This window comes from Cricetulus griseus (genome assembly GCF_003668045.3).
Source record: "Cricetulus griseus strain 17A/GY chromosome 1 unlocalized genomic scaffold, alternate assembly CriGri-PICRH-1.0 chr1_0, whole genome shotgun sequence".
Classification (NCBI taxonomy): domain Eukaryota; kingdom Metazoa; phylum Chordata; class Mammalia; order Rodentia; family Cricetidae; genus Cricetulus; species Cricetulus griseus.
Window position 1 is genome coordinate 108,322,766 of NW_023276806.1, and position 27,409 is coordinate 108,350,174.

Below are 27,409 nucleotides of genomic sequence, written 5' to 3' on the forward strand. Positions count from 1 at the left end.
ACTAAGCCGTTTTCAGGACTGTGGCTTGAAGTCAGGGATGGTGATGCCTACAGAATTTCCTTTATTATATAGGGTTGTTTTGGCTATCCTGGGTTTTTTGTTTTTCCATATAAAGTTGAATATTGTTCTTTCAAGGCCTGTGAAGAACTGTGTTGGGATTTTGATGGGGATTGAGTTGAATCTGTAGATTGCTTTTGGCAAGATTGCCATTTTTACTGTGTTGATCCTACCTATCCAAGAGCATGGGAGATCTCTCCATTTTCTGGAATCTTCTTTAATTTTTTTTTAAAAACTCAAAGTTCTTACTGTACAGGTCTTTCCCTTTTATGGTTAGCGTTATCCCAAGTTATATTACGTTGTTTGTGGATATTGTGAACGGTGTGTTTCTCTGATTTCTACTCATTGCATTTATCATCTGTATATAGTAGGGCTACTGATTTTTTTTTGAGTTAATTTTGTATCCTGCCACTTTGCTGAAGGTGTTTATCAGTTGTAGGAGTTCCCTGGTAGAGTTTTTCGGGTCACTTATGTAGACTATCATATCACCTGCTAATAATGAGAGTTTGACTTCTTCCTTTCCAATTTGTATCCCTTTGATCTCCTTTTGTTGTCTTATTGCTCTAGCTAGAACTTCAAGTACAGTATTGAGGATATGGAGAGAGTGGACAGCCTTGTCTTGTTCCTGATTTTAGAGGAAAAGCTTTGAGTTTCTCTCCATTTAGTTTGATGTTGGCTGTTGGTTTGGTGTGTATTGCTTTTATCATGTTTAGATATGTTCCTGTTATTTCTTTTCTTTCTAAGATCTTTAGTATGAAGGGGTGTTGGATTTTGTCAAAGGCTTTTTCAGCATCTAGTGAGATGATCATGTGGTTTTTCTTTTTCAGTTTGTTTATGTGGTGGATTACATTGATGGATTTTTGAATGTTGAACCATCTTTGCATCCCTGGGATGAAGCCTTGTTTATCATGGTGGATGATTTTTCTGATGTGTTCTTGGATTTGATTTGCCAATACTTTGTTGAGTATTTTTTCATCAATGTTCATGAGGGACATTGGTCTATAGGTCTCTTCTTTAGTTGTGTCTTTGTGTGGCTTGGGTATCAAGTTAATTGTAGCCTGGTAAAAATGTCCCTTCTGTTTCTATTTTGTGAAATAATTTGAGGAGTAGTGGTATTAGTTCGTCTTTGAATTCTTGGTAGAATTGTGCAGTGAAGCCATCTGGCCCTGGCTTTTTTTTTTTTTTTTTTTTGTGGAGGCTTTTGGTGAATGTTTCTATTTCATTGGGGGTTATAGGTCAGTTTAACTTGCTTATCTGTTCTTGATTTAATTTTGGTAAGTGATGTCTATCCAGAAAATTATCCATTTCCTTTAGATTTTCAAATTTTGTGGAGTACAGGTTTTCAAAGTATATCCTGCTGATTCTCTGGATTTCCTCAATGTCTGCTGTTATATCCCGCATTTCATTTCTGATTTTGTTAATTAGCGTGCTCTCTCTCTCTGCCTTTTAGTTAGTTTGGATAGAAGTTTGTCTATCTTGTTGATTTTTCTCAAAAAACCAACTCTTTGTTTCATTAATTCTTTGTAATGTTTTCCTAGTTCCTACTTAATTGATTTCAGCCCTCAGTTTGATTATTTCCTGGTGTCTACTCCTCCATGGTGAGTTTGCTTCTTGTTCTAAAGCTTTCAGTTATTCTGTCAATTCTCTAGTGTGACTATTCTCCAGTTTCTTCATGTGGGCACTTAGTACTATGAACGTTCCTCTTAGCACTGCTTTCAAAGTATCCCATAAGTTCTGGTATGTTGTGTCTTCATTCTCTTTAAATTCTAGGAAGTCTTTATTTTTTATTTTTTCCTCGACCCAGGAATGGTGCAATTGGGCATTATTCAATTTTCATGAGTTTGTAGGGTTTCTGTAATTTGTGTTGTTGTTGAATTCTACATTTAAAGCATGGTGTTCTGATAAGATACAGAGGGTTATTCCTTTTTTTTTTTTTTTTTTTTTTTTTGTATCTGTTGAGGTTTGCTATGTTGCCAAGTATGTGGTCCATTTTAGAGATAGTTCCATGTGGCGCTGAAAAGAAGATACATTCTTTTGTATTTGGATAAAATGTTCTATAAATGTCTGTTAAACCCAATTGGGTCATAACTTCTGTCAGTTCTTTTGACTCTTTGTTAAGTTTCTGTCATGTGTTCCTGTCTATTGGTGAGAGTGGGGTGTTGAAGTCTCCCTCTATAAGTGTGTGAGGTTTTATGTGTGATTTGATTTTTTTAATGTTTCTTTATGAATGTGGCTGTCTTTGTATTTGGGGCATAGATGTTCAGAATTGAGAGTGCATCCTGATGGATTTTTCCTTTGATGAATATGTAATGACCATCTTCATCTTGTTTGATTGACTTTAGTTTGCAGTCTTATTTGGATAGCTACACCACCTTTTTTGGGGGAGGTCCATTTGATTGGGAAATTTTATCCCAACCCTTTACTTTGAGGTAATGTCTGTCTTTGAAGTTGGTGTGTGTTTCTTGTATGCATCAGAGGGATGGATTCTGTCTTCGTATCCATTCTGTTAGCCTGTGTCTTTTTATAGGTGAATTAAGACCATTAATATTGAGGGAAATTGAGGACCATTGAGTGTTAATCCTTGTTTATTTTGGATTTGGTGGTGGTATTGTGTGTGGATTTACCCTGCTTTTTCTTTTGGCTTTTGGTAAAGTGGAATTATCTATTGCCTATGTTTTTGTGAGTGTAGTTAACTTCTTTAGGTTGGAGTTTTCCTTCCAGGACTTTCTCTAGGGCTGGATTAGTGGATATGTATTGCTTAAATCTGGTTTTCTCCATCTATAGTGATTGAAAGCTTTGCTGAGTAGAGTAGTTTTGGCTGTCATTCGTAGTCTCTTCGTGTTTGTAGAGTATCTATCCAGGACCTTTTGGCTTTAAGAGTTTCCTTGGCGAAGTCAGGTGTAATTCTGATAGGTTTACCTTTGTAAGCTACTTTGATTTTTTTCCTTTGCTGCTCTTAATATTCTTTCTTTATTCTGTATGTTTAGTGTTTTGGTTATTATGTATTGACTTTCTTGTGGTTTACTCTATTTGTGTCTTGTAAGCTTCTTGTATTTTCATTGACATGTCTTTCTTTAGGTTGGTAAAGTTTTCTCCTATGATTTTGTTAAATATGTTTTCTGCACCTTTGAGTTGTGTTTCTTCACTTTCTTCTATACCTGTTATTCTTAGGTTTGGCCTTTTCATGGTGTCCCATATTTCCTGGATATTTTTTGTTAGGAATTTGTTGGACTTCAGATTTTCTATGGATGATGAGTCTATTTCTCCCAGTGTATCTTCAATGCCTAAGATTCTCTCTTCTATCTCTTGTATTCTGTTTGTTATGCTTGCATCTGTAGTCCTGATTGTTTACCCAGATTTTCTAATTACAGCATTCCCTCAGAGTTTTTATTGTTTTTATTTCAACTTTCAAACCTTGCACTGTTTGAATTGTTTGTTTCAATTTTTGATTTGTCTTTTCCTCCATTTCTTGAATTTTTTTCTTTGTTTTATCTTCCATTTCTTTAAATGATTTTCTCATTTCCTCTTCTAGGGTCTCTATCATCTTTATGAAGTTGTGTTTAAGGTTGTTCTCTTCTGCTTCATCTGTGTTGGGATGTGCAGATCTTGCTGGTGTAGAATCCCTAGCCTCTGGTAGCATCATATTTGTTTTTCTGTTGTTGAATGTATTCATATATTGTCATCTTCATATCCCTTCTTCCAGTGTGTGCAGGTGGTGTCTCTTCCTCTCCTGGTGGGTACGGGTCCAAGGTTGTCTTCAGGTGGGTGCAAGCAGGTCCAATACTCTGATGTGTCTCATGATGTGTTCACCGGCGTCTGAGATACTCCTTCTCCCAGTGGGCGGAGGTGGGACTAGCACTGCAATGTCAGAAGACTCTGGATGGCTTTATCCACCTGAGGTAATTCAACCTACTTGTAGTCCCCAATCCAGGAGATCCCAAAGAGGGCAAGTTTGAGTCGGGCTTGAGACTGGGGCCCACACTCACCTTGCCTCTGAGTGGTGGAGGGCTCTTTCAAATTTTTTAGTGTTTCAGATTTCATATTTTTGGATTAGAGATCCTAATCTCCGTGCTCAAAAATTGATGTTGGGCCTGACAGTCTTGGGCAAAAGCCTCTAGTCCCAACACTTGGGAGGCAGAGGCAGGCAGATCTCTGAGTTCAAGGCCAGTCTGGTTTACAGAGCAAGTTCCAGAAAACCTTGTCTTAGAAAAAAAAAATTATGTCAAAAAATAAGATAGAAGCTTGACATGATGGCACACACTTGTAATCGTGGCACTTAGTAAGTCGAGACAGGAGAATTATTTGAGGCTAGCTCATGTAACCCCTGTCTCAAAAAGTCAGTACCTCTTTCTTTCTCTCTCTCTCTGTATACACATGCATGTACATATGCATAGATTCAAAGTAAAATATCATAATGAAGTCTTTTAGGATATTATACATTTATATTTAATTCAACAATTTTTAAATAATTATCTATATTCATTATAGACATTTTAGCTATAGAGATAGGTATCCATATTTAGTATATATAGTACAAGAACAAAGTATGTATTACATATATTTGTTTCTAAAATAAAAATATATCCAGCAATTCTATTCCCTAACTTAGGTGGTCATTGTTTCTGTGGACTGTGGCTATTTGTAGAAGTTGGGAAGTGCAGGCTGCTGTTTTAACTTAAACGCATTGGCTGCACCTCAACCTACTGCTATTTTAGTCAGCAATTGTGTTTCTGCAGTTACCTGCCTGCTTCTCTGGTAGCAGGTGCAGCTTGATGGGAAGTCTTTTCATGCAGGCACTAGCCCTGTCACTGCCACTCACTAAAGGTAGCTTTAACTAAATTTCTACTTGCTCTGTTTGTAAAGAAGACTGGAGAATCAAAGGTTAGGGTGAAAACCTGCTAGTTCATCGAGGCAAAGTAACAACTAGCTAACCTTCTCTTCTTGCTGGCATCTTCCAAAGAGAACCATGCCACTCCAAACCCCTCCCGACTACTTCCTGTACATCTCTCTAACTCTTCGAAATGCCCTGTGATACCCTATGATAACTTTCTGTCAGCTATTTGCTAACTCAACCTCTGGACCTAAAGTTAATTTTATTTAATTAATGCAAATGCAAACTTGGTTTCACAGTGTGATCGAATATCCCCCAGCAGCAGGCAGCCTACTTGTTCATCACCAAGGGAATAGTGGGTAATATGTGGTAATAATGTGTATAGAAAATAAGGCATCAACAACAAGCATTGATATATTTCATATAGATAGATAATGAAATGCCAAAACATAGATCTAAAATCAAAGTTTATATTACACAGATAGGGATGTTTAGTATAAAAACATGCACTAGCAACATGTATCACAGCTTAACATGAACATACAAAACAAAGAGGCAGCACCAAACACAACTGAAAGCATTGTCATGTCTGTTGAAAACAATGAGTCATCTAACAGTGTGCTTAACTCTGAATTCAAGGTCCAGAAAAGATTGCAAGGAGCATTATCTATAGTAGGATAACCTAGAATGCAGCGATAGCCGGATAGTGGTAGTGCACTCCTTTAAGAATGCAGAGATAGATCCTGAAAGAAAGTTGAGTGAGGAAATTGGTTCATAATGACCTGCAGTCATTCACTGAGAAATAATGTGGTTATGGAATATCCATGTTGAAAAGGAAAAGAGAACTAGGGTCTAAAGGTCAGGGTAAACTATTACTCCTTGAACTGGCAGACAGCATCTTAGTGGCCATTTTTCTAACTTCTTAATATTATAAAGAAACTAAACCAAATCAAAGGCTTGAACTGTCTCACACAGGGTTTCCCAACAGACTCAAGGAAAGGCCAAGTTGGAACTCCTATCTTTTCATTGCTAATCTTAGTGAGTTGCTAAGCCTGGCTCTCTGACAGTATTCACAGCCATAAAGAATCAAGAATGAGAGTTGATTGGAAAAGAAAGGATGATGAGTGGGTATGTTGATTTTTGACATCTGTGTAGAAAATTTATTTGTTTTTTTGTACATTTGGTATAAAGACTATGACTTCAGATTAAATGAGTTGAGAATGATAATGCTAGTTGTGGTTTTCTGAAGCCTAAAAGGTCTTGAATGTTGCGCTGTCCGTAAGCAATTTTAGCATAATATTTACCAACGGTATTCTATAGTTCAACATTAAGCAATTCAGAGTTGTATACATAAAACTATGCATGCTTTTCCTGCCACAGATTTGAAGGAACATAAGGATAAGCAGATGCTTCTTTGAGGGAAAGGATGTTGCTTTCAAGTTTGACAGATTCTGAATGATGGGCATATTGACATTACCACACTGCAGTTTTGAAATGTTCTATATTACCATGCCAAGAAAAAGTAAACTAGAAATTCTTTAAACACATTTGTACTTACACTGAAACATAGTTTCATTTGTTGTCTGATAATGTGATTCCAAAAACTGCAATCATGTGACTATATAATTAAAGCTTCTTTTGTTTTCCTTTTTGAGAGTTTTGGTGATACTCTGCCATAGCAGTTTTTTCACAATTGTCGTTCACCTGGCCCTCCTTAACCCTTTGGTGTAAAGTGCCACAGGTGTCACTTTGCTGTTTCCTAAAAGCCTCCTGCTTCCTTTTTGCCTTTTCACCATTATTCTATTTCTCAGAAAATTTGTACTCTCTGTGGTTACACTTGTTTTCTCCAGGAAGGTGTTCTCCTTTATTACACCAGATTTTTATTCTTTGATCCTTGTGGATCTACTTAGCACTCTCTCATTTAATTGAAATTTTAAATTATTTCTTTGTAGGTGCTTTTTCATTTCATTATATTTGCTTATAGTACATATACCCATATGTACTATAAGCAAATATAGTAGGCTCAAATTCTGAATTTTGGAGGTGTCTTTAAAAGAAAGGGAGCCAAGTATAGTGGCACACACCTTTAATTGCAGCACTGGACAGGCAGACAAATAGATCTCTGAGTTTGAAACCAGCCTGGACAACATAGTGAGTTCTAACAGTGATACCGTGTGTGTGTGTGTGTGTGTGTGTGTGTGTGTGTGTTTGTGTGTGTAGATATATATGTATATACATATATAGTCATTTGAGTGTATCTTTTAGGAATGGTGGGTTTTATTGGTATACAGGATTTCCTTTAAAGATGGCCTGAAACACTGGCAGGTGGGTTCATATTAACCTCTGAAACTTAACAAAAATAGTTCAGAAGTTGAAATGTGGAATGGTCTGAGGTCAGATAGCAGAAGACTTGATGCCGTTCTGAGCAGTAACTGACATGAAATGATATGGTCAAATTTTATTTTTGAAAGATTTTTCCCTTTTTCTTGTATTTAAATTAGAAACAAGCTTGTTTTACATGTCAATCCCAGTTCCTTCTCCCTCATCTCTGCCCCCCACCAGCCCCCTATCCCAACCCCTTTCTGCTCCCCAGGGATGAGGCCTTCAATGGGGATCTTCAAAGTCTGTCATATCATTTGGAGCAGGGCATATGCCCTCCCCCATGGGTCTAGCCTGAGAGAGTGTCCCTCTATGTGCAATGGGCTCCCAAAGTGCATTTGTATACTAGGGATAAACACTGATCTACTACCAGAGGCCCTATAGATTGCCCAAGCCGTCTAACTGGCACCCACGTTGAAGGGGTCTAGGTTGGTCCTATGTTGGTTTCCCAGCTATCAGTCTGGGTTCCATGAGCTCCCCCTTGTTCAGGTCAGCTGTTTCTGTGGTTTTTCCAGCCTGGTCTTCACCTCTTTGCTTATCACTCCTCCCTCTCTGCAACTGGATTCCAGGAGTTCAGTTCAATGTTTAGCTGTGGGTGTCTGCTTCTGCTTCCATCAACTACTGGATGAAGGCTCTAGGGTGACAAATAAGGTAGTTATCAATCTCATTATAGGGGAAGGGCATTTAAGGTAGCCTCTCAACCACTGCTTAGATTGTTAGTTGGGGTCATCCTTGTGAATCTCTGGACATTTCCCTAGTGCCAGATTTCTCTCTAACCTATAATGGCTCCCTCTATTATGGTATCTCTTTTCTTGCTCTTCTCTATTCTTCCCCCAATTCCATCTACCTGTTCCCTCATGTACTCCTCTCCCCACCTCTTCTCCCCTTCTCTTTCTCCTAACTCCCTCTCCCTTCCTGCTGTGCTCCTAATTTGCTCAGGAGATCTTGTCCCTTTTCCCTTCTCCAGACGACCATGTATGTCTCTCTTAGGGTTCTCCTTGTTTCCTAGCTTCTCTGGCAGTGTGAATTGTAGGCTGGTAATCCTTTGCTCTATGTCTAATTTCCATACATGAGTAAGTACTTGCCATGTTTGTCTTTCTGTTACTGGGTTACCTCACTCAGAATGGTTTCTTCTAGTTCCATCCATTTTCCTGTGAATTTCAAGATTCCATTGTTTTTTTCTGCTGAGTAGTACTCCATTGTGTAAATGTACCACATTTTCTCCATCCATTCTTCAGTTGAGGGACATCTAGTTTGCTTCCAGGTTCTGGCTACTATAAATAATGCTGCTGTGAACATAGTTGAACAGATGTCCTTGTTGTATGAGTGTGTACTTTTGGGTATATGCCTAAGAGTGGAATTTCTAGATCTTGTGGTAGACTGATTCCCATTTTCCTAAGGAACCACCATACTGATTTCCAAAGTGGCTGTACAAGTTTGCACTCCCACAAGCAATGGAGAAGCATTCCCCTTTCTCCACATCCTCTCCAGCATAAACTGTTGTTGGTGTTTTGATTTTAGCCATTCTAATTGGTATAAGATGGTATCTCAGATTTGTTTTGATTTGCATTCCCTGATGAGTAAGGATTTTGAGCACTTTCTTAAGTGTCTTTCAGCCATTTAGGGTTCCTCTGTTGAGAATTCTCTATTTAGTTCTGCACCCCACATTTTTAATTGCAATATTTGGTGTTTTGGTGGCTAGCTTCTTGAGTTCATTGTATATTTTAGATATCAGCCCCCTGTCAGATATGGGGTTGGTGAAGATCTTTTCCCATTCTGTGGGCTGTCATTTTGTCTTACTGACTGTGTCCTTTGCCTTACAGAAGCTTTTTTGGTTTCAGGAGGTCCCATTTATTAATAGTAGATCTCAGTGTCTATGCTACTGGTGTTATGGTCAGGAATTGGTCTCCTGTACCAATTAGTTCAAAGGTACCTCCCACTGTCTCTTCTAGGAGGTTCAGTGTGGCTGGGTTTATGTTGAGGTCTTTGATCCATTTGGACTTAAGTTTTGTGCATGGCGATAGATATGGATCTATCTGCAATCTTGTACATGCCAGCATCCACTTGTGCCAGCACCATTTGTTGAAGATGCTTTCTTTTTTCCATTGTATAATTTTAGTTTCTTTGTCAAAAAAAATCAGGTTTTCATAGTTGTGTGGGTTAATAACAGGGGTTTTCAGTGGATTCCATTGGTTTACCTATCTATTTTTGTGCCAGTACCAAGCTGTTTTCAGAGCTTGAAGTCAGGGATGGTGATGCCTCTGGAAGTTCCTTTATTATATAGAGTTGTTTTAGTTATCCTGGGTGTTTTGTTTTTCCATATAAAGTTGAGTATTGTTCTATCAAAGTCTGTGAAGAATTGTGCTGGGATTTTGAGTGGGGATTGCATTGAATCTGTAGATTAACTTTGTACATTTTCATCTCAATATCCTGTAGGGTCCATGAAAGATGTTAAGAAAATATTTTAAGTGATTATCAAATTAAATAAATTATCCTTTATTAAAACAGTAAAATAATCTATTTATATGGTTTTCTATTCATGTCCCTTGCTCTTCAATCTTTGAGAGGCACAACTGCTTTCTTAGGCTGTCATTATTTGGAAAATTTTTGTATTATACTCTTTATTCAGCTATTCAGGAATGGGTGACTACTTAGTAATGTGGTCTCCAAATGAGCACATCTGATCAATCATTTTCATATAGTAAACAGAAGTATTGTATCATTGTATCAGATACATTATGTGTTTTTTATTGCAGATCCAGCCTTTAAGTTGTATTTCCCTTTATGTCTGTTTTATTACCCGTAATCTCAAAATTTCAATGAGTGATAAAGGTAAATGTTTAGTTCTGTATTTAAGTAAAATCCAAGACACTTTAAGACTGATCATGAAATTATAAGTAATGGTTTTATTGAAAAACGTAAGAACTGATGTAATACAAATGCAGTTCTTGATCTCATGCTATCATATTGAATGTGAAAGATAAATTATGTAAATTGAAGTTTATGTATATTCATTGTGTTCAAGACATTTTTACAGATGAATACTTTTTTCTCCAAAAGTATGTGCCAGTAACTTATATACTGCTTATTTTTAAAATGTACTTTTGCCAGGTAATGGTTTTATTTTAACTGAGATAACAGATTTTTCTCAGATGTTTCATGTTTCAATTTGAATAATATTGTGTCTTCTATTATAAAATGCTGTGGAAATCTGGAATTCATGTGCCACTAGTTTTGATTCATGGTGTCTCTTGGAATCCTTCCCATGTAAGAAACAGCCTTGAGCAGATGTGCTTAGTCATAGAATTGCCAGACAGTTCCTTATGTGTTGGCAGCTAGCTTTCTGAGCATAGAAAACGAAAACAGGTTCTAGGATGAGGATAGGGCCTTCCTGACATTTTCCTGCAAGGTTTATTTAACCTTAATGTTATCTAAGGGAAGATTACATTATATGTTATTTTTAAAATTTTGTTTCTCTTACTCTTTGAAGAACAAAGAATATCCCCATTTTACTTGTAGAGCACATGTATCATGAGTAGACCTTGGCAGAAACTATTTAATATTAAGATTTCTTGTTTCAGCCGTTGGTCAAAACAAAACTATTTATTTAAGAATGTTTACTGATATTTATAACTGTCTTTTGCAAATATTCTGTTCTTTGCACCTTTTTAGGTTGTACTTTCATATGAGTTGTTGTGTGAGAAGCAAAGACTGTGTGATTAGCCCTACTTTTACGTTCTAGTCCTGTATTGCCTTAGTCCATTTTTGCTGTTTAACAAAATACTGTAGAGAAATAGGTTGGAAACACCATAAAGTTATTTCTTTAGAGTTCAAGAGAATGACAAAGCTAAGAATAAGACACCAGCAAGTTCCATGTCCAGTGAGGGCTTTGGTTTACAAATTGCACCTTATTGGTGAGTCTTCACATAATGGAAGGGGCAAGCAGCCCCCTTCATGCCTCTTATAGGACTGCTGATCCCATTTTTGAGTCCACAATCATGATATCATTACCTCCCCCCAAAACACTACACCTCCTAATACCATCACATGAGGTTATCTGAATGTTGTACTTTCATGGGATTTTAGCATTTGTGTTGTGAGAGAACAGGTACATTCATACTAGCAGCTGTTTATTGATGGAGGGTTTTGACAGGTTGCTAGGTGCATGAAGTTCAGTTTCCTCATCTCTAGGAGAGCAAAAATGCCCTCCTCAGTGTGCAGTGGGTTCTAACACTATCTTAAAGAACATCCATTCTCCTTCAGCATCCAGTCTGTCTAGGTAGGAAAGTAACTTCTCATCATTTCTGTAACTATGCCTTGTATGAAGTGTTAGTTCTCTTTTGTGGGGTTCTTTGAATCCTATGTCAGAACTTGCTGATAATTGCTCAGGTTGTATTTTTCCTTTCCCGTCCTCTGAAATTGCCTTGAAGAATCTCTTTATTTTACTTACCGTGGAATATCCTCTTCTATTTTGTATTTGTTTCTGATTTTCTTCTATGACTTTGGGGCCCCTTCTCAGCTTCCTGATTTCCTCATCCGACCCACTGAAAATAGATATTTCATAAATTTCATTCCTTTTACTCATTTCTTCCCTTTCCTTACATGTACCCTACCTAAGTTCATTAATATCAATAATAATGTTTCCCAAATACATATATCTAGTGTTGATTTACTTTTTGTCCTCAAAACTTAAATTATTAGGTCAATGGTTTATTTGAGTTTCTTATTGTTTTGTTTTGCCAGGGTCTTGTTATCTAGTTCCAAGTTGACCTAGAGCTCATTAGGTAGTCCAGGCTGGCATGAAATTTGTTCTCTTCCAGTCTCAGCCTCTTGTGTGCTAGGATTATATTTGTGTACCACCTTTCCTTATCTAAACTTTGTTTTTTCAATAGCAGATACTCTGATTCTGGGTGGAAATGATTTCTCTTATTTTAGGGGGCTAAGAAGATTGCTCAGTTAGTAAAGTCTTCCCATGCAAGCATGAGAACAACCTGAGTTCAATCCCTGAAAGCCTTATAAAAGAGCTAGGCAGGGTGCTATATGTTCATGATCCCAGTGCTGGGAAGATAGAGACAGGTGGATCCCGATACTCACTGGCCACCCTGTCCAACCTAATAGTAGAGGTACAATACTTCTATACTAGTAGTAGACCTGTTTTAAAGAAAGTGTGTGAAGTGCGTGTGTGTGTGTGTGTGTGTGTGTGTGTGTGTGTGTGTGTGTGTGTGTGTGAGTGTGTTTTCTTAAAGCTTCCACAAATCACTACTCTAGGATTGTCCATACAAGAAAACATGAAGGTTCAGTGGTGCTAATAGCTGATGTTTTCATCTTCTCCTTTGCACTCATTTATCATGCTCTTACTTGTCTCCAAAGGGGTTAAAATTAATAAAGTGTTGTCACTGCCTTCAAGTTGTACCCCTCTTCTATGAAATCATAATTCCACAAGGACAAATCCCTATAGTTTTAATTGTAATGCAGTGTGATCTGTTAATGTGCAAGGAATTAAGTAGTATAAGGATTGTAGCTTGGGATATTTTGAAGACAAAACCAATGAGGACTTGACAAGGGGCAACTTTTAATTTGGTAACTGTTGAAAAATTCGAAAAGAGGGAGAGACTTGTACAATAAAAATGGAAAAGTTAAGAGTGTGCTCAGGGAACACATGAATTGTATGTTCTCTCTTAAACAGAGTACATGGGAGGAACTGGCAGGAGATGAGACTTTGGGGCTGACAATACTGACGTTTTATCCATAAAGAGCAATATAGAATTTTATTCAAAAATAATGAAAATAAAACTTTACATTTTGACTAGGAAATCTAGAAATAAATTTTTAAATCATTTATTTTTTACGTTTCAATCCCAGTTCCCACTCCCTTCTCTTCTCCCACTCCCTCCATTCCCCCGCTCCTCCCATTTGCTCCATGGAGAGGGTAAGGCCTCCCACAGGAAGTCTACTAAGTCTGTCCCATCATCTAGTTGAGGCAGGACCAAGGCAACTCTCCACCTCCACATCCCTGAGTCTAGGCTGGGCAAGGTATCTCTCTATATAGAATGGGCTCCACTAAGTCAGTTTGTGCATTAGTGTTAGGTCTTGGACCTACTGCCATTGACTTCATATATTGTCCTATTCACACCATTTTCACCTATATTAAGGGAATCTAATTTGGTCTTATGCAGGTTCCCCATTTGTCAGACCTGAGTCAGTGATCTCACTAGCTCAGGCCGGCTGATTCTGTGGGTTTCCCCATCATGGGCTTGACTTCTTAGTTCATATTTTCACTCCTCCCTTACTTCAATTGTACTCCGGGAGCTTGACCCATTGGTTAGTTGTGGTTTTCTGCATCTGCTTCCATCTGTTTCTGGAATAGGGTTCAAGCCTCTCTCTCTGAAGTTATGGATTGTAGGCTGGATATCTTTTGCTTTATGTCTGACATCCACTTATGAGTAAATACATACTATATTTGTCTTTCTGGTTTTGGGTCCATTTGCCTTTGAATTTTAGGATGCCATTGTTTCTTTCCACTGAGTAGTAATCCATTGTGTAAATATACCACATTTTCTTTTTCCATTCTTCAGTTGAGAGTTATCTAGGGTGTTTCCAAGAGCTGGCTATTACAAATAATGTTGGTATGAACATAGTTGAGCAAATGTGAATGTGCTTCCTTTGGGTAAATGCCCAACAGTGGTATTACAGGGTTTTCAGGTAGGTTGATCCCTAATTTTCTGAGAAATCACCATACTGATTTGCACAGCAGCTGTACAAGTTTGCACTCCCACCAGAAGTGAAAGTGTGTTCCCTTTCTCCACATCCAATCTAGCACAAGCTGTCATTGGTGTTTTTGATTTTAGCCATTCTAATTGTTGTAAGATGGAATCTCAGAAGGTTTTGATTTGCATTTCCCTGATGACTAAGGATGTTAAGCATTTCCTTAAGTGTCTTTTTGCCATTTGAGATTGTCTAGAAATAAATCTTAAGGTGGAATGTTAAGCCTAAATCTGGGCCTGGTGGCACCTGCCTATTATCTCAACACCTGGGGTTAGGGAAGAGAAGGCTGAGGCTCATTGTTCAGGCCAGCTTCAGGCCTTTAAAACCTGTCTCAAAAAAAAAAAAAAAAAAAAAAAAAAAAAAAAAAAAAAAAAAAAAAAAAAAAAAAAAGCAAGAGGAGTTAGGGAAATCAGTCTTTGGAAGTAGTAATGGTGATAAATGTTGAACCATAAAAACAATGAGGAATATGAATTTGGCAGACAATTTAGAAGTTGACTGATTATTTAAAATCAGATCAAAATAAGAAAAAGGTCCATTAATATGAGAGTTTTTGTTCTCACGGCAGTTGGTCAGGTGGGTTTCATCACTAGTAGTAACAGCACTGTGCTCATGATGCCAGTGCTCGGCATGCTGAGATTCTCCCAACAGATGCTTTCAGGTTTACTGGGCACTTTAATGTACTGTACTTTCACTTGTTCAGCAACCAGTGAAACAAATAGAAAAATCAACATTATAATCTTTCTGGAGGTAAGAAAAGCAAGTTGCTATGGGTATATAGATTTTACCCAGTGTTATAATCACTGCTCCAGGGGCTGATAGACATTCAAGCTTTAAGTTCATTCTCACAGAGGCCAATCAGCAGTAGTTTTCTAATTAGGTATATTGAAGAAAGTGTAAGCATAGTTAAGTTCCTGCTGTACTGAAATTCTTGTTTTAAGATGATCAAATTTTTCTTCACTAAATTCACAGGATTGTTTGGACATTAAATGTAATTTGTATAAATAAAGTAATCCTCTTTATACCCCTCTATAATTAGCTATATTTTTCCTACTTACTTTTATACGTGTTTTAATATCATTAAGGAAATCATTCAGAATTTACCTATGGGATGAATATTTAGTTATATAAACATTAGTAATGATTTTACTAAATTTAGATTTTGAACTTTCCATTCTTTATGGTCTCTAACATAACACATGAATTTATGTTCTTCCTCAGGCAAGCCAAGTTAGATCTGAGAGTTGCAGTAACGAAAGTGGAAGAGTTAACTAAAGTGACTGAAGGTCTTCAAGAACAGATGCTGAAGAAGGTAATAGCATTGGTAATATTTTAGTGAAGACTCTATTTCCATTGATTTTAGCATAGTGAATTTAAACATCATAGTATAAACAGATCATTAAAAGACAGTTTACAGCCAAGTTTTGCTTAACATCTATTCAGATGGAAAATAAACATCTAATACCATAGTTTATATTGCTTATTCAAGTTTTTATTGTCATATCAGGCTGATTCTTTCCATACATCATAGGGGACTTTTAGAAAGATATTGAAGAAATGTCAGGCTTTAGATTTAGATGGATATTATTATTAAAAAAATCTACTTTTGATAGTTACTATCTCTATTACTAGTAAGCCTTATTTCCTGAGTTCTTAAAAGTTGATTATAGATTTCCTATAGTGATAGAGTAGTATGGAGAGGTATAAGAGCTCTCCCACAAATAATTTTTTTTTCAGGCATGGAAAACATTCTGAAATAGGAACAAAAGAAATTAGAATTTCTAGGTTTTGGATTTCTGACCTGGTGGTTCTTCATTCTACTTCCCATACCTATGGCTTCAAAAAAAAGCTTTATAATGGCTTAAGCACTCAAAACCAAAGTTTAGGCCCACAAAAGCCATTGGCCATTTTAAAAGGACATGATGGCCACAAGAGGACCCAAAGGAAAAGTAACCATTGCTCTCAGTTCATATTCTTACTAACCCTAACCCTGGTAGCCATGTTTCACATACAGAGAGTGGAGAGCAGACTGAAACCTGAGAAAGGTCGCTGTAGTCAGGTAGAAGGACAATGGTGAAGTACATCGTAGAAATAGTGTAAATTGAGCCTTAGAATATTATTATTTAAGGCATAAGACAACAAACTCCAAAGTTGGAAATTACAGGAAATAAATTTCTAGTAACAAGGAAATCACAGAGAAAGTGAACCCTACCTCTGCCCCATCTGGATTGCCCCTCAGATTGTGTAGGTTCGGTACACTCCATAGGACCTGCCTATATGAAAACAAAAGTGTAAATCAGCAAGAGCTTATCATAGATACCAACCTCTGTACAGTGTGGAACAAATTTCAGAGATCACATAATAAGCAAAATTGTTTCCCACTTGAATAACACCTTGCTGTAGTCCGTAATAATCAGTCCTTAATATGTTATTGAGAACAACCAGTTTTCAACCAAAAATTACTAGACAGGAAAGTATTATCTATGCTTTAAGGGAAAGGATTAGGGGAAATATAGGATATGTTACCAATAAAAGCTTTCTCTCAGTGGACCTGGTTGTTAAATGTTGAAGAAAGAGCATTTGGAAATGATTGTTACATTTACATTTAAGTAGTCAGTGATCTTTTGTTTGCCTAGCATTGGGTGTAATGGTCAATCTTCTCAACATGATGGGATTTAGAATCTCATGTGAAAAAACATTTTTAGTGTCTGAGGGGATTCCTAGGTTGGGTTAATAGAGGTGAGAAAGACCCCTGTAAATGTGAACAGCATTGTCCCATGGACTAAATCCCTGTAGTGAATAAGGAGAAAGTTAGCTAAACACTGGAATTTATTTCTGTTTCTTGACTAAGGATGAAATATGACTAACTACTTCATGCTCTTGCCTCCATATCATACCTGCTATGAAGGACGTAGAACCACAAACAAAAGCTGAAACAAACCTTTCCTTCCTTTTTCTTGAATTATTTTTGTCACAGCACTAATGAGCAACCTCTAGAGTCAGTCTCCGGTCTCCACATAACACTACAAAAAAAAATTCAGTGTGGTGTAGCAGTGCACACCTATAACCCCAACACTTAGGAAGTAGAGGCAGGAAGATAGGGAGTTCAGAATCATCCTTGGCTACATAGTGAGTTTAAGACCAGTCTGTACTACGGTATAAAACCCTTCTCAAAAAAGAAGATTGCTCAAAGAATTGTTTTCTTTTTTTATTATTTTTTAAACTAGAGTAAATAAAGTCTAAATGAAGGAAAAGGTAGAGAATTTCCACTGAGAGCAAGAAAATAATTTTAAAATAAAAATTCTAGAGCTTTTGTAGTAATTGGGAAAAAAGTTCACTAGATAGGCCCAAAAATAGATTCAAAAAGTCTGGATAAGCAAGGAGGGTCAGCAGAGAACATTAGAAATTTCCTTGTCCAAGAACCAGTTTCAAATATCTGTTTTTGGACTAGTATGAACCATTCCAATATAGGTGCAATTAGAGCTTCAGAAAAGAGGGAGAAGGGCAGAAAACAACCTGAAGTCAGAGGAAAACATTAGCAGGAATAATAATGACCCCTAAAGAGGACAAACAAACAAAACCATCTCTATAGAATCATGATGACACTGATATACAGTCTTAAAAAGAAGACATTGAAAACAGAAACAGGTGATCTGGACAGAGGAAGGGTGGTAAGAATCATGGCTGAGTTCTTCATGAGAAGTTGTGAAGGCAGAAAGAAAACATTTCCGACGTGTGGAAAGTGCTGAAGACAACAGCTCTCAATGCGCTCTGTATCCAGTAAAGCTGTGTTTGAAAAATGAAAGCAAGACATTCCAAATAAATAAACAGAATTTTTGCCCAAAAGACTTGGATTTCAGAACATTCAGAAGGAAGTTTATTTATTGTTTGGTTGGTTCAGTTTCTTGGGTAGGATCTCCTGAAGCTCAGGCTGTGCTCAGGCTGCTCCCAATGTCTCACTGGAGTCTGAGCTCCTGATACTCCATCTGGAAACTCCAAAGGCTGGGATTACAGACATGTACCTCCAAGCCTGCTGCTTTGATTTCCTCCTGAGATGTTTGTGAGGCAAAAGGAAATGGTACTAGGTAACAACTCAGATTCAGGAAATAAACCACAACAAGTGGTAAATCCAGAATAGTATGTCTAAATACTGTTGAAATTTTTTTTTTTTTAAAGATTCCGTTAAGCCAGACATGGTAGAGCACACCTGTAATCCCAGCACTTGGGAAACAGAATCAGGAAGATTGCCCCAAACTGAAGGTCTGCCTGGTATATACAGTGAGTTCCAGACTAGCCATGCTACGTAGGAGGATCATGTGTGGGAAAAAAACTTTTCAAAGATACTGTTAAGAACTATGAATAAATTGAAATGATAGCATTTAGAGTGTTTACTATAAAAGAAGGCAAGCAATGATAGGCAAGAAGCTTTTCTAGAAAAATGAGGTAAATAAAACCTGTTGATAGTGCAAGCATCACTCTGTAAGAAATGCCCTGTATCACTTAATAGATCATGGGAAATAGTTAAAACATATTATAGCAGCAGAGTGGCCACATAGGAACCTTTGCCTTGTTTTGCTGGATGTGCAGTGGAAACATGTGAAACATTGCAGTAACTCTTGATTGTCTAATATGGTAGTGATGAAGTTTGCTCCCAAACTCATTGTACTAGATGTGTTTACTTAATAAAATATATCTTTACATATTAGAATGCTAGTAACATAACTTTGTACTCTGCTGCGTTCATCATGCTGTAAAATGGTGCTTGTATATTATAGTATGAGATGTTTCAAGTAAGCTTCGGGTTCTTTACTTCCTAGGATGAAGATATTATATCTGCCCAGGGAAAAGAGGAAGCATCAGATAGACGATTACAGCAGTTACAGTCAAGTATAAAACAGTTAGAGTCAAGGTAATGCTTCCAACTGTGTCTCTATGCTTCATATGTGCACTGTACAGTAGGGTTTCAATTATTTATTGGAATAGGTATTTTATAAATACTAAATCAAATCTAAAACCATGGGTTTAAAATCTGAGCCTTATTTTAAAAACAATATTATTATTATACTTTGAACATACATTCAAAAATCATTTAGTTGGGCGTGGTGGCTCATACCTTAATCCTAGCACTCAAAAGGTAGAGGCATGAGGATCTCTGTTAGTTTGAGGCTAGTTTGATGTACATAGTGAGTCCCAGAATAGCTCCTGTGTAGAGAGACTGTCAAAAAGAAAAAAAAAAAAAAAAGCACTCAGGAGGCAGAGGCAGGTGGATCTCTGTGAGTTCAAGGCAGCCTGGTCTATAGATTCCAGGATAGACTCCAAAGCTACACAGAGAAACCCTGTCTCAGAAAAACCAAAAGAAAAAAAAAATCATTTATGTAATACATCTAAAGTCTAGACACTCATGTATTGATTCATGTCACAATTTTGAAAGATAACAAACAGTTGCACCAAATTTCATCTAATACTTTTTTGAAAAGAAATAAACTCTTAGTCACCATGGTATTTGGGCTAGTATGGTTGCTAGAGGCGCCATTTATAAAACCTGACTCTGTGTCTGAGCACTCACCCACATTAAGAAAAAAAAAAAAATAGCCGGGCATTGGGAGCACACGCCTTTAATCCCAGTACTCGGGTGGCAGAGGCAGGAGGATCTCTGTGAGTTCGAGGCCAGCCTGGTCTCCAGAGCAAGTGCCAGGATAGGCTCCAAAACTACACAGAGAAACCCTGTCTCAGAAAAAAAAAATACATATATATATATATATATATATATGAAAAAATATGTATGTGTGTATGCATGTATGTATGTATAATATGTCCAAACCTGGGAGAAATTCCCAGTGTGTCTCTGCCTTACCTAACAGTACTGCAACTTAGACAAGTTGAAATTAAATCCAGAAGATAGGAATGTGTAGATTTAGCTGTAGGTGCCTTAGAAAGAAGATGATAAGCTTTTTTCCTGGTACCAGGTGCTTGGTTTGTAAGGCAAAATACTTTGCCTCCTAACCTGGTTTCCATTATGACCTCTATTACAATACTATAACACCAAAGACATCTTTATTTTCAGTCCTCTTGATGTATGTAAGCTTACAGATCTTGAAGTATTTCTAGTTATTTTTAGAAACAGAAAGCCCTTCCAAAAAGCATTTAAAATTTCTAAATCATAGTATCTGAGGAAATTTGAAACTTCCCCAAATCCTCCATAATTTTGTGTTTTAACAAATAATACATTTAAGGTCTAAATAAGCATTGGAACAGAAGGCAATGAAAATGTCAGCTTTTAAGTATTCCATAATGTTCTTAGGCCATAAACCCTGCAAGAAGGATTATCTCTTAAGAGCTCAATGCTGTAGATTATTCTTGTTTCTTAGGTTTAATGTGACAGGAAAGCCCTATAGGTTGCTTAACTTCATTGTTCCACAGAAGTCAAGCTACCAGTCTTTCCAAAGTTCCCTTTCTTGGGAACTCTAATCTCCAGTTACCTTTCTCATCCATTTTGCAATCACTGATCTCTCCCTCATGACCATTATAAAATGGTGTGATATTTTTTGACAACACTGTTGTGGAATGTTATTTTAAGATGTGTTCCACTCATTTATGCTGTGAAATACTTGTTTAATGATGCACAGATGTGTTGCATTCTTTTAACTCTGTGAAGCTGTGTTACTTTGCCTAACTAAAACATGTGATTGGTTTAATAAAGAGCTGAACTGCCAATAGATAGGCAGGAAAAAAGATGGGCGGGATAGGCAGGCAGAGAGAATAAAAGGAAGAGATGTCTGGGAAGAAAGGATGGAGGAGCAAGAAAGGGAGATGGAGAGAAATCCTGGAGCCAGCTGCCCAGCTACACAGCAAGCCATGGAGTAAGACGTTACAGAAGGGTAAAAGTCCTGAGGTAAAAGATGGGATAATTTAAGAAAAGCTGACTAGAAACAAGCCAAGCTAAGGCAGACATAAGTAATAATAAGACAACATATATTTATTTGGGATCTGGGTGGCAGGCCCCCTAAGAGTATAAGAGTAAAAAACCAACAATACCATTCACCTTTTGTGGGGGACTTTTTTTTTTTTTTAATACTTTGAGACTGTGCCAACAATTATGAGATTGTCTCTCAGGCACCAACCACTAAATTCTAGTTGTTCCTCTTACTATTGTAACGACCAAAAGGGTCCCCACAGATTTCAAATGTCAATACCCTCTTCTATAGACTATTGAACTATAGAACAACAGTGTATCAAAATGGTTCTGGTTCTTTTCACTTAGTTCCTTTTCTTTGTTCCAGTTGAGCAAAATAACTTGAAAATTAGGTGGTAAATTTTATTTAAGTAGGGCTGGGCAGTGTTAGAGCATGCCTTTATTCCCAGCACTCAAGAGGCAGAGGCCAGCCTGGTCTACAGAGTGAGTTCCAGGCTCCAATCCAAAGGTTCACAGAGAAACCCTGTCTCGGAAACCAAAAATCAACCAACCAACCAAACAAACAAAAAGCCTTATTAAGTAGGGAGAATATGTATTGTTTCCTTTTGAAAACTCAGGAGTAGTTTTTAACATGATATTAGTTCTAAAATGATGTCTTATTTTAGATATCAGTTGAGTATTCTTGGGTTAGTGGTATATCCTTATTTTAATACTTGAGCTATTAAGTCATGGCTGAAAATTCATTTTAGTAAATAATGATATATATACTCATTTTCTGATATTTTATACTTGTTTATATAGGTGCATATACACATGAGCACATATTTGTGGAGGTCAGAGTTCATCATCGGGTGTCTTCCTCTGTCGTTCTCTACCTTATTTTTTGAGCCAGAGTCTCCCATAGAACTTGGAGCTCCCATAGCTGACAAACACCAGGGTTCCTTCTATCCTTGCCTTCATAGCACTGAAATTCCAAGACCACACTGCCACACCTGGCTATTTTATGTAGATACTATGGATCAAACGCAGGTCCTCATGGTTCTGTAGAAAGTACTTTCCTGACACATCCATCTTCCCAGATCCTGATAGTTCATAGTTTTACCATAACATTCCTTTAAAGATTTTAGTGGCCCAAGTTAAAATTGGTGTGAGATCTAAAATAAGTGTGTGTGTGTGTGTGTGTGTGTGTGTGTGTGTGTCTGTCTGTCTGTCTGTCTGTCTGTCTGTCTGTCTGTCTGTGTGTGTGTCTGTGCGTGCGTGCATGCGTGCGTTCTGAGAACTTTGATGATTTTACCTACTTGTAAAATGAGTAATTTTTGTTCATTAAAATTTTATTGTTGACATACATATTCATAATAATAAAATTGACAGTAATTGTTTGCCCCTCCTAACTATAAATACACTGTTTATGCTAAGAATTTTGCCATTTAAGATTCAGAATACCTAAATTGGCAGAAGAAAATGAATATGATCCCTAGAGGAATCAATAATGACTATATTGGGAAGAGAGAAAAAGAGAAATGGTAAACAGTTTTGACCTTAATAGTTATGTTTTGGATGGCTTCAGGAAGTATGTGTAAGGTGTTTTAGGACTCTTATTACTGTACCTACAAAGTATGGATAATGCTGAGAGATCTATAAAAGAATTTAGACTAGGTATAATTTCCATGCATTATGTGGAGAAAAAACTTTGCATGTATGGGTGTTATGCCTACATATGTGTCTGTGCACTGCTTTCCTGCTTGGTGCCCACAGAGGCCAGAGAGTGTGGGATAACCTTGGACTGGAGTTACAGACAGTTTTGAGGCACTGCATAGGTTCTGGAAATCAAACCCAGTTCTCTTCAAGAGCAGCCAGTGTTCTTAATCACTGAGCCATCTCCTCTACCCTGAAGAAAAAAAATTAACAGTCTCTTTAAAGCAACTTCTATGTTCACAGGTAAAACCATTTGTTCAACATACATTGAATACTCATTGTATACACATACAAAAAAGAGAACATGCTGTCTTTAAGAGCAGTAATGTGAAAGTGATCTAAACATAAAATTTTCTGTTTGAGGCTGGAGGGGTGGTGACTGAGCAGTTAAGAGCTCTTCTTTCTCTTACAGAGGATTCAGATTTAGTCCCAGCACCCACATTAGACAGCTTAGAACTACCTCTAACTCCAGCTCCAGGAGATTGAATGCCAACTTCTAGCTGTTGCGGTCACCCATACACACATAATATAAACACACACCGATATATACATAGACACATAATTAAAAAATAAAAAAATCACAATTGTTTTTCATCCAAGGTTTGATTGGGTAGTTTAAGGACTCTTTAGCACTATAAAAGACCTGACAAATCAAGCTTTGCAGTAGTGAGGGTGTTCATAATGGGGAATTCTTTTTAAAAATTAGGAAGAGATTTCACACGAGCAGATAAACAGGAGACATCAGACAGGATCTTAGCATATGTGAGCACAGGGTTTGCCCTTTCCTAGAAAGAAATAAAGTATTGTAGAATAAATATGGAGGTACTACTTAAGTCTCTGTCTTCCTGGGAGCATAGGGCTCAAATAAAGTCCAGCATTATCCACATAAGGAAAGAATGAAGGCCAGGTACAGGAGGTATAACATACCAGTAGTGCACCAAAGATCTGAAATGGAGAATAAAAATAATAGTGATCGACAATGGATAGCTAGACTCTTCAAATCACATAATAACTGTCTAAATATTCTCTGGGGAATAAAACCTTAAACATCTTACCAATGAAACATTTTCTTATGAACTAAACACTTTAACTGCTGACCTCAATCACAGCTCTCATATCAAAAGGAATAAGAGTGAGTCTTTTCTGACCTGAACATGAGTGGCCATGGCCTGGGAACACATTCAGATTACTCTAGATAACACCTTCCAAAATGTAAATGGTTACATAAACTTCTGTAGTCAAAAGAAAATCGTAAGTGAAGGCATTTTATGAATCCAGTGGTGAGAGCATTGGGCAGGTTTCAGATGCTGACTGCTGACATCCTGGGGTGTTTGTTTGGTGGAGGAAAATACAGATGCTTTTATCAGGAAATCAGATGCAGATCCCTGTCAGAAAAACAGTATAGGCAATGAGAAACTAACACAAGAGGTCATGAGTTCAAGGCCAGACTTAGATACATAGCATATCCTGTCCAAAACATGAACTAATAAAATCATAAGATACATATATAAAGCACATAATGAATAATTCAGGAAACTATGAGGCATCTTTTTCATATACAAGGAAGTTATTTACTGCCTTTACCTTTCCCCAAGGCAACATAGCCATTGTTAGTTTCAGAATCATATTTTCTTTCCATTTTAAGGTAGAAAATAAAAGGATAATGAAGTTGAATAAAATTATATGTTAAGAAAGATCTAAGTACTTACATGAGGGAAAAAATAAGAAAATATAGATAATTTCCCTCGAGTTTTTTTTGAGCAATAACTTTTTAAATTATCTTTGAAGAGCTGAGCTTCTTTTTAAAATATACATAGCTCTGTCTTAAGTTGCTGTTTTACTACAAACATTTACACTAGAATATTTTGTTATGGTTGTTCTGTCTAGGTCTGTAATGTTCCATTGAGGGGCTTGAAAGTTGTCATTAGTAACCTATGAAAGATTAAATATGTACAGCCTATGAATTCACATTGTATTTATGGCTGTAAGTCAAATAATTGATTGTAATTTTTTATGTATGGAAACATACCAGCAAGTTTGTGCTGCCCTCAACCTTGGTAAGAGAAGCTTCTTACTACAGAAGGCAGTGGTTACTGCACAGACTCACAACTCTTCAAAGTTCTGAGAATAACTACTTCTTCTCAGCTGAGAATGCTCAGCAGTAGGTAGAACAAGTATATATACATCCCTACCCTACCCCTACTCCCAGGGTTAGATAACATCACAGAAAATAGGACAGAAAGAATCTGAGTGCTAAAGGATGAGGAAGTGTGCCATTAAAGATTACCTTCTGGATATAACAAGAACTCATAGCCACTGTGGTTGCCTGCCTGAGACCTATGCAAGATCAGGCTACTTTAAAATTCTAGTGTGGAACAGGGAGGGACTCTTAGTGCCTCATCCTTAGCTGAAGAGTGTAATGGACAATTGTAATAGAGTCCACAAAGGCCCGGATAAGGGGAAGTCAGGTATTTATTGGAGAATCACTCACAAATGACAAAGCAAAGTAGAGGTCTTCTGCCCTTAGGTGCTGGATGCTGCCGTTCCTTCCTCTACTACCACTTGTAGCAGCTGAGACTCCGCCCCGAAGGAGCCAGAACCTCAAAGACTATTGGCTGAATGAGTTCCCACAACAGAGGAGCTAATGGCATTTGATGGCTGCTGAGAGAGGGGATTAACTTTTTACTTGTTTGTTTGTTTTGTGTTTTTCAAGCCAGGATTTCCCTGTGTAGCTTTGGAACCTGTCCTGGAACTAGCTCTTGTAGACCAGGCTGGTCTTGAACTCACAGAGATTGCCTGCCTCTGCCTCCCAAGTGCTGGGATTAAAGTCGTGCACCACCACTGCTCACCTGATTAACTTTTCTTTTGGGAATAGTTTGGGTAGGTTTACCACATCCCAGCAAATGATCTCTCACACATTCCCATATTGGTAGCACAAGTTACACTTAGTGGGAGAAAAAAAATGTATACATAAAATTAGGGAGTAGTTGGAAAACATGTTGAGGAAGGAGAGGTGGAACTGGAGACAGGCAATGGAGGATCCATATGACGAAGATACATTGTATATATCTATGAAATTTTCACAAAATTAAAAAAACACCAAAAAAACCGTAGGAGTCATCACACAATTACAGTCAAAATATCTTGTCCCAGTCTCAGATCTACTGCTCTTATTATTCTTAATCAAAAGCTGAAGCTTTCTGGGTATAGTTTTCTTTAAAATGGAGATTGTAAAATCTACTTTTATAAAACTATAGCAAGGTTTAAATGAGAAATGCATGTAAAAATAACAAGCATAATATCACCTTATGGTGATGTTTACTAAACCTTATATGTCATTTCTTCCTTTTAAAATATTTAACTTTCATATTGTATTTATTAATTTCTAGATTGTGTATAGCAATTGAAGAAGCCAACGTACTGAGAACAGGGAAAATACATTTGGAAAAGCAAATCAAAGAGCTGCAAGCAAAGTGCAATGAATCAGAAAATGAGAAATATGAGGCTATTTCAAGAGCCAGAGATAGCATGCAACTCTTAGAAGAGGCTAACCTTAAAAAGAATCAGGTAACAAAGCATGCAGACATAAATAAGATCCTCACATGCTCTAACAGTGAAGGGATCATCAGCTACAGAAAGAATGCGTAGAAACAAAGTCTACACTTCCCATTATCAAATAGTTATGCTATATTATAGATGGCAAGAGTAATATCATAAAATAAGCTAACATGGTAATCATTTTTCAAACATAGTGCATAAATATCAGACTTGTTGTGTCCCCATACTCTGAGTCACTGTCCTTCTTTCACTGTACTGCCATAGTTCTTTACCAGACTGTGCTCCATCAGATGCCTCCTAGTTGTGTTGATTCCTTTTTACCTGTTCAGTAACTTCATCAAGCAGAAGCTTAATTGACAAAGTTAAATGTAGCTCAAAAGATTAGATGGATTCTTGAACTCATGCTTTTTTTTGTTTCAACCTCTTAATCATTGTGATTTCTGTAATATTCTGGACCATGCTTTCTTTCTTATACTGTTTCCCTATTAATGAATATAATCTATAGAAGACAGAAAGCAGATACTTTTTTAAAATGTTACTCTCCTTTTTATAGAACTCATTCTAGCATTAATGTGTACCAACATTTATGAACTGTGTGATATATGCAGAGTTCTCCAGTAGGAAATGCACAGGGTATAAAGAAAGTGTATTATTTAGGTTTCTTTCTTGAAGTGGTAGATTTTTCAAGAGAAATACTAAAAATTCAAAAAGTATAAATTGTATTTTACAAACCTAGTATAAAGGAAGCTGAGTGAAGTACCACATGCCTGCAATCCCAGTACTCAAGGGAGGTGGAGCAGGGGGATAATAAACTTAAGGGCAGTGAGTCCTACAGAGAGAGGGGGAGAGAGAAAAAAGGAAAATAATTATTTCTTCAAATCCAAACTGCACAAATGCTGATATGCTTATACCTTTCAGCTAGTACTTCCATCTGTGACTTAAATTCTGTCTCTACACTCTTGGGATAGTTAAAATGTATGCAGTAGGTCTTGGGATACAGCTCGGTGTCAGAATATTTGCCTACCACATGTGAAGCCCTAGGTTTTATCCTTGGTACCACCAAAAGTAGAATACTACCCAAAATAGAAATATGCTTGTAAACTGTTCTAAATACCCAAGTTAGCTAGAAAATTTAAGAACAGGACAAAGTTATTTGTCTTTACCCTCTAAAGCACAGTTGTATAAATACTTATCAGATGTTGTATGGCTTATAG

General features: G+C 37.1%; 1 protein-coding gene across 8 annotated transcripts in view; it reads left to right on the top strand.

The window, feature by feature from the left end:
* The window catches only part of Sclt1 (sodium channel and clathrin linker 1), a 146,862-nt gene that overhangs the window by 41,400 nt on the left and 78,053 nt on the right, over positions 1 to 27,409 (top strand). For all 8 annotated transcript variants that reach the window (XM_035451108.1, XM_027391906.2, XM_027391907.2 and 5 more), the window contains 3 exons: positions 15,251 to 15,341; positions 18,847 to 18,938; positions 26,027 to 26,204. In XM_035451108.1, the coding sequence (XP_035306999.1) occupies positions 15,251 to 15,341; positions 18,847 to 18,938; positions 26,027 to 26,204 (361 nt within the window). The remainder of the gene's footprint in view (positions 1 to 15,250; positions 15,342 to 18,846; positions 18,939 to 26,026; positions 26,205 to 27,409) is intronic.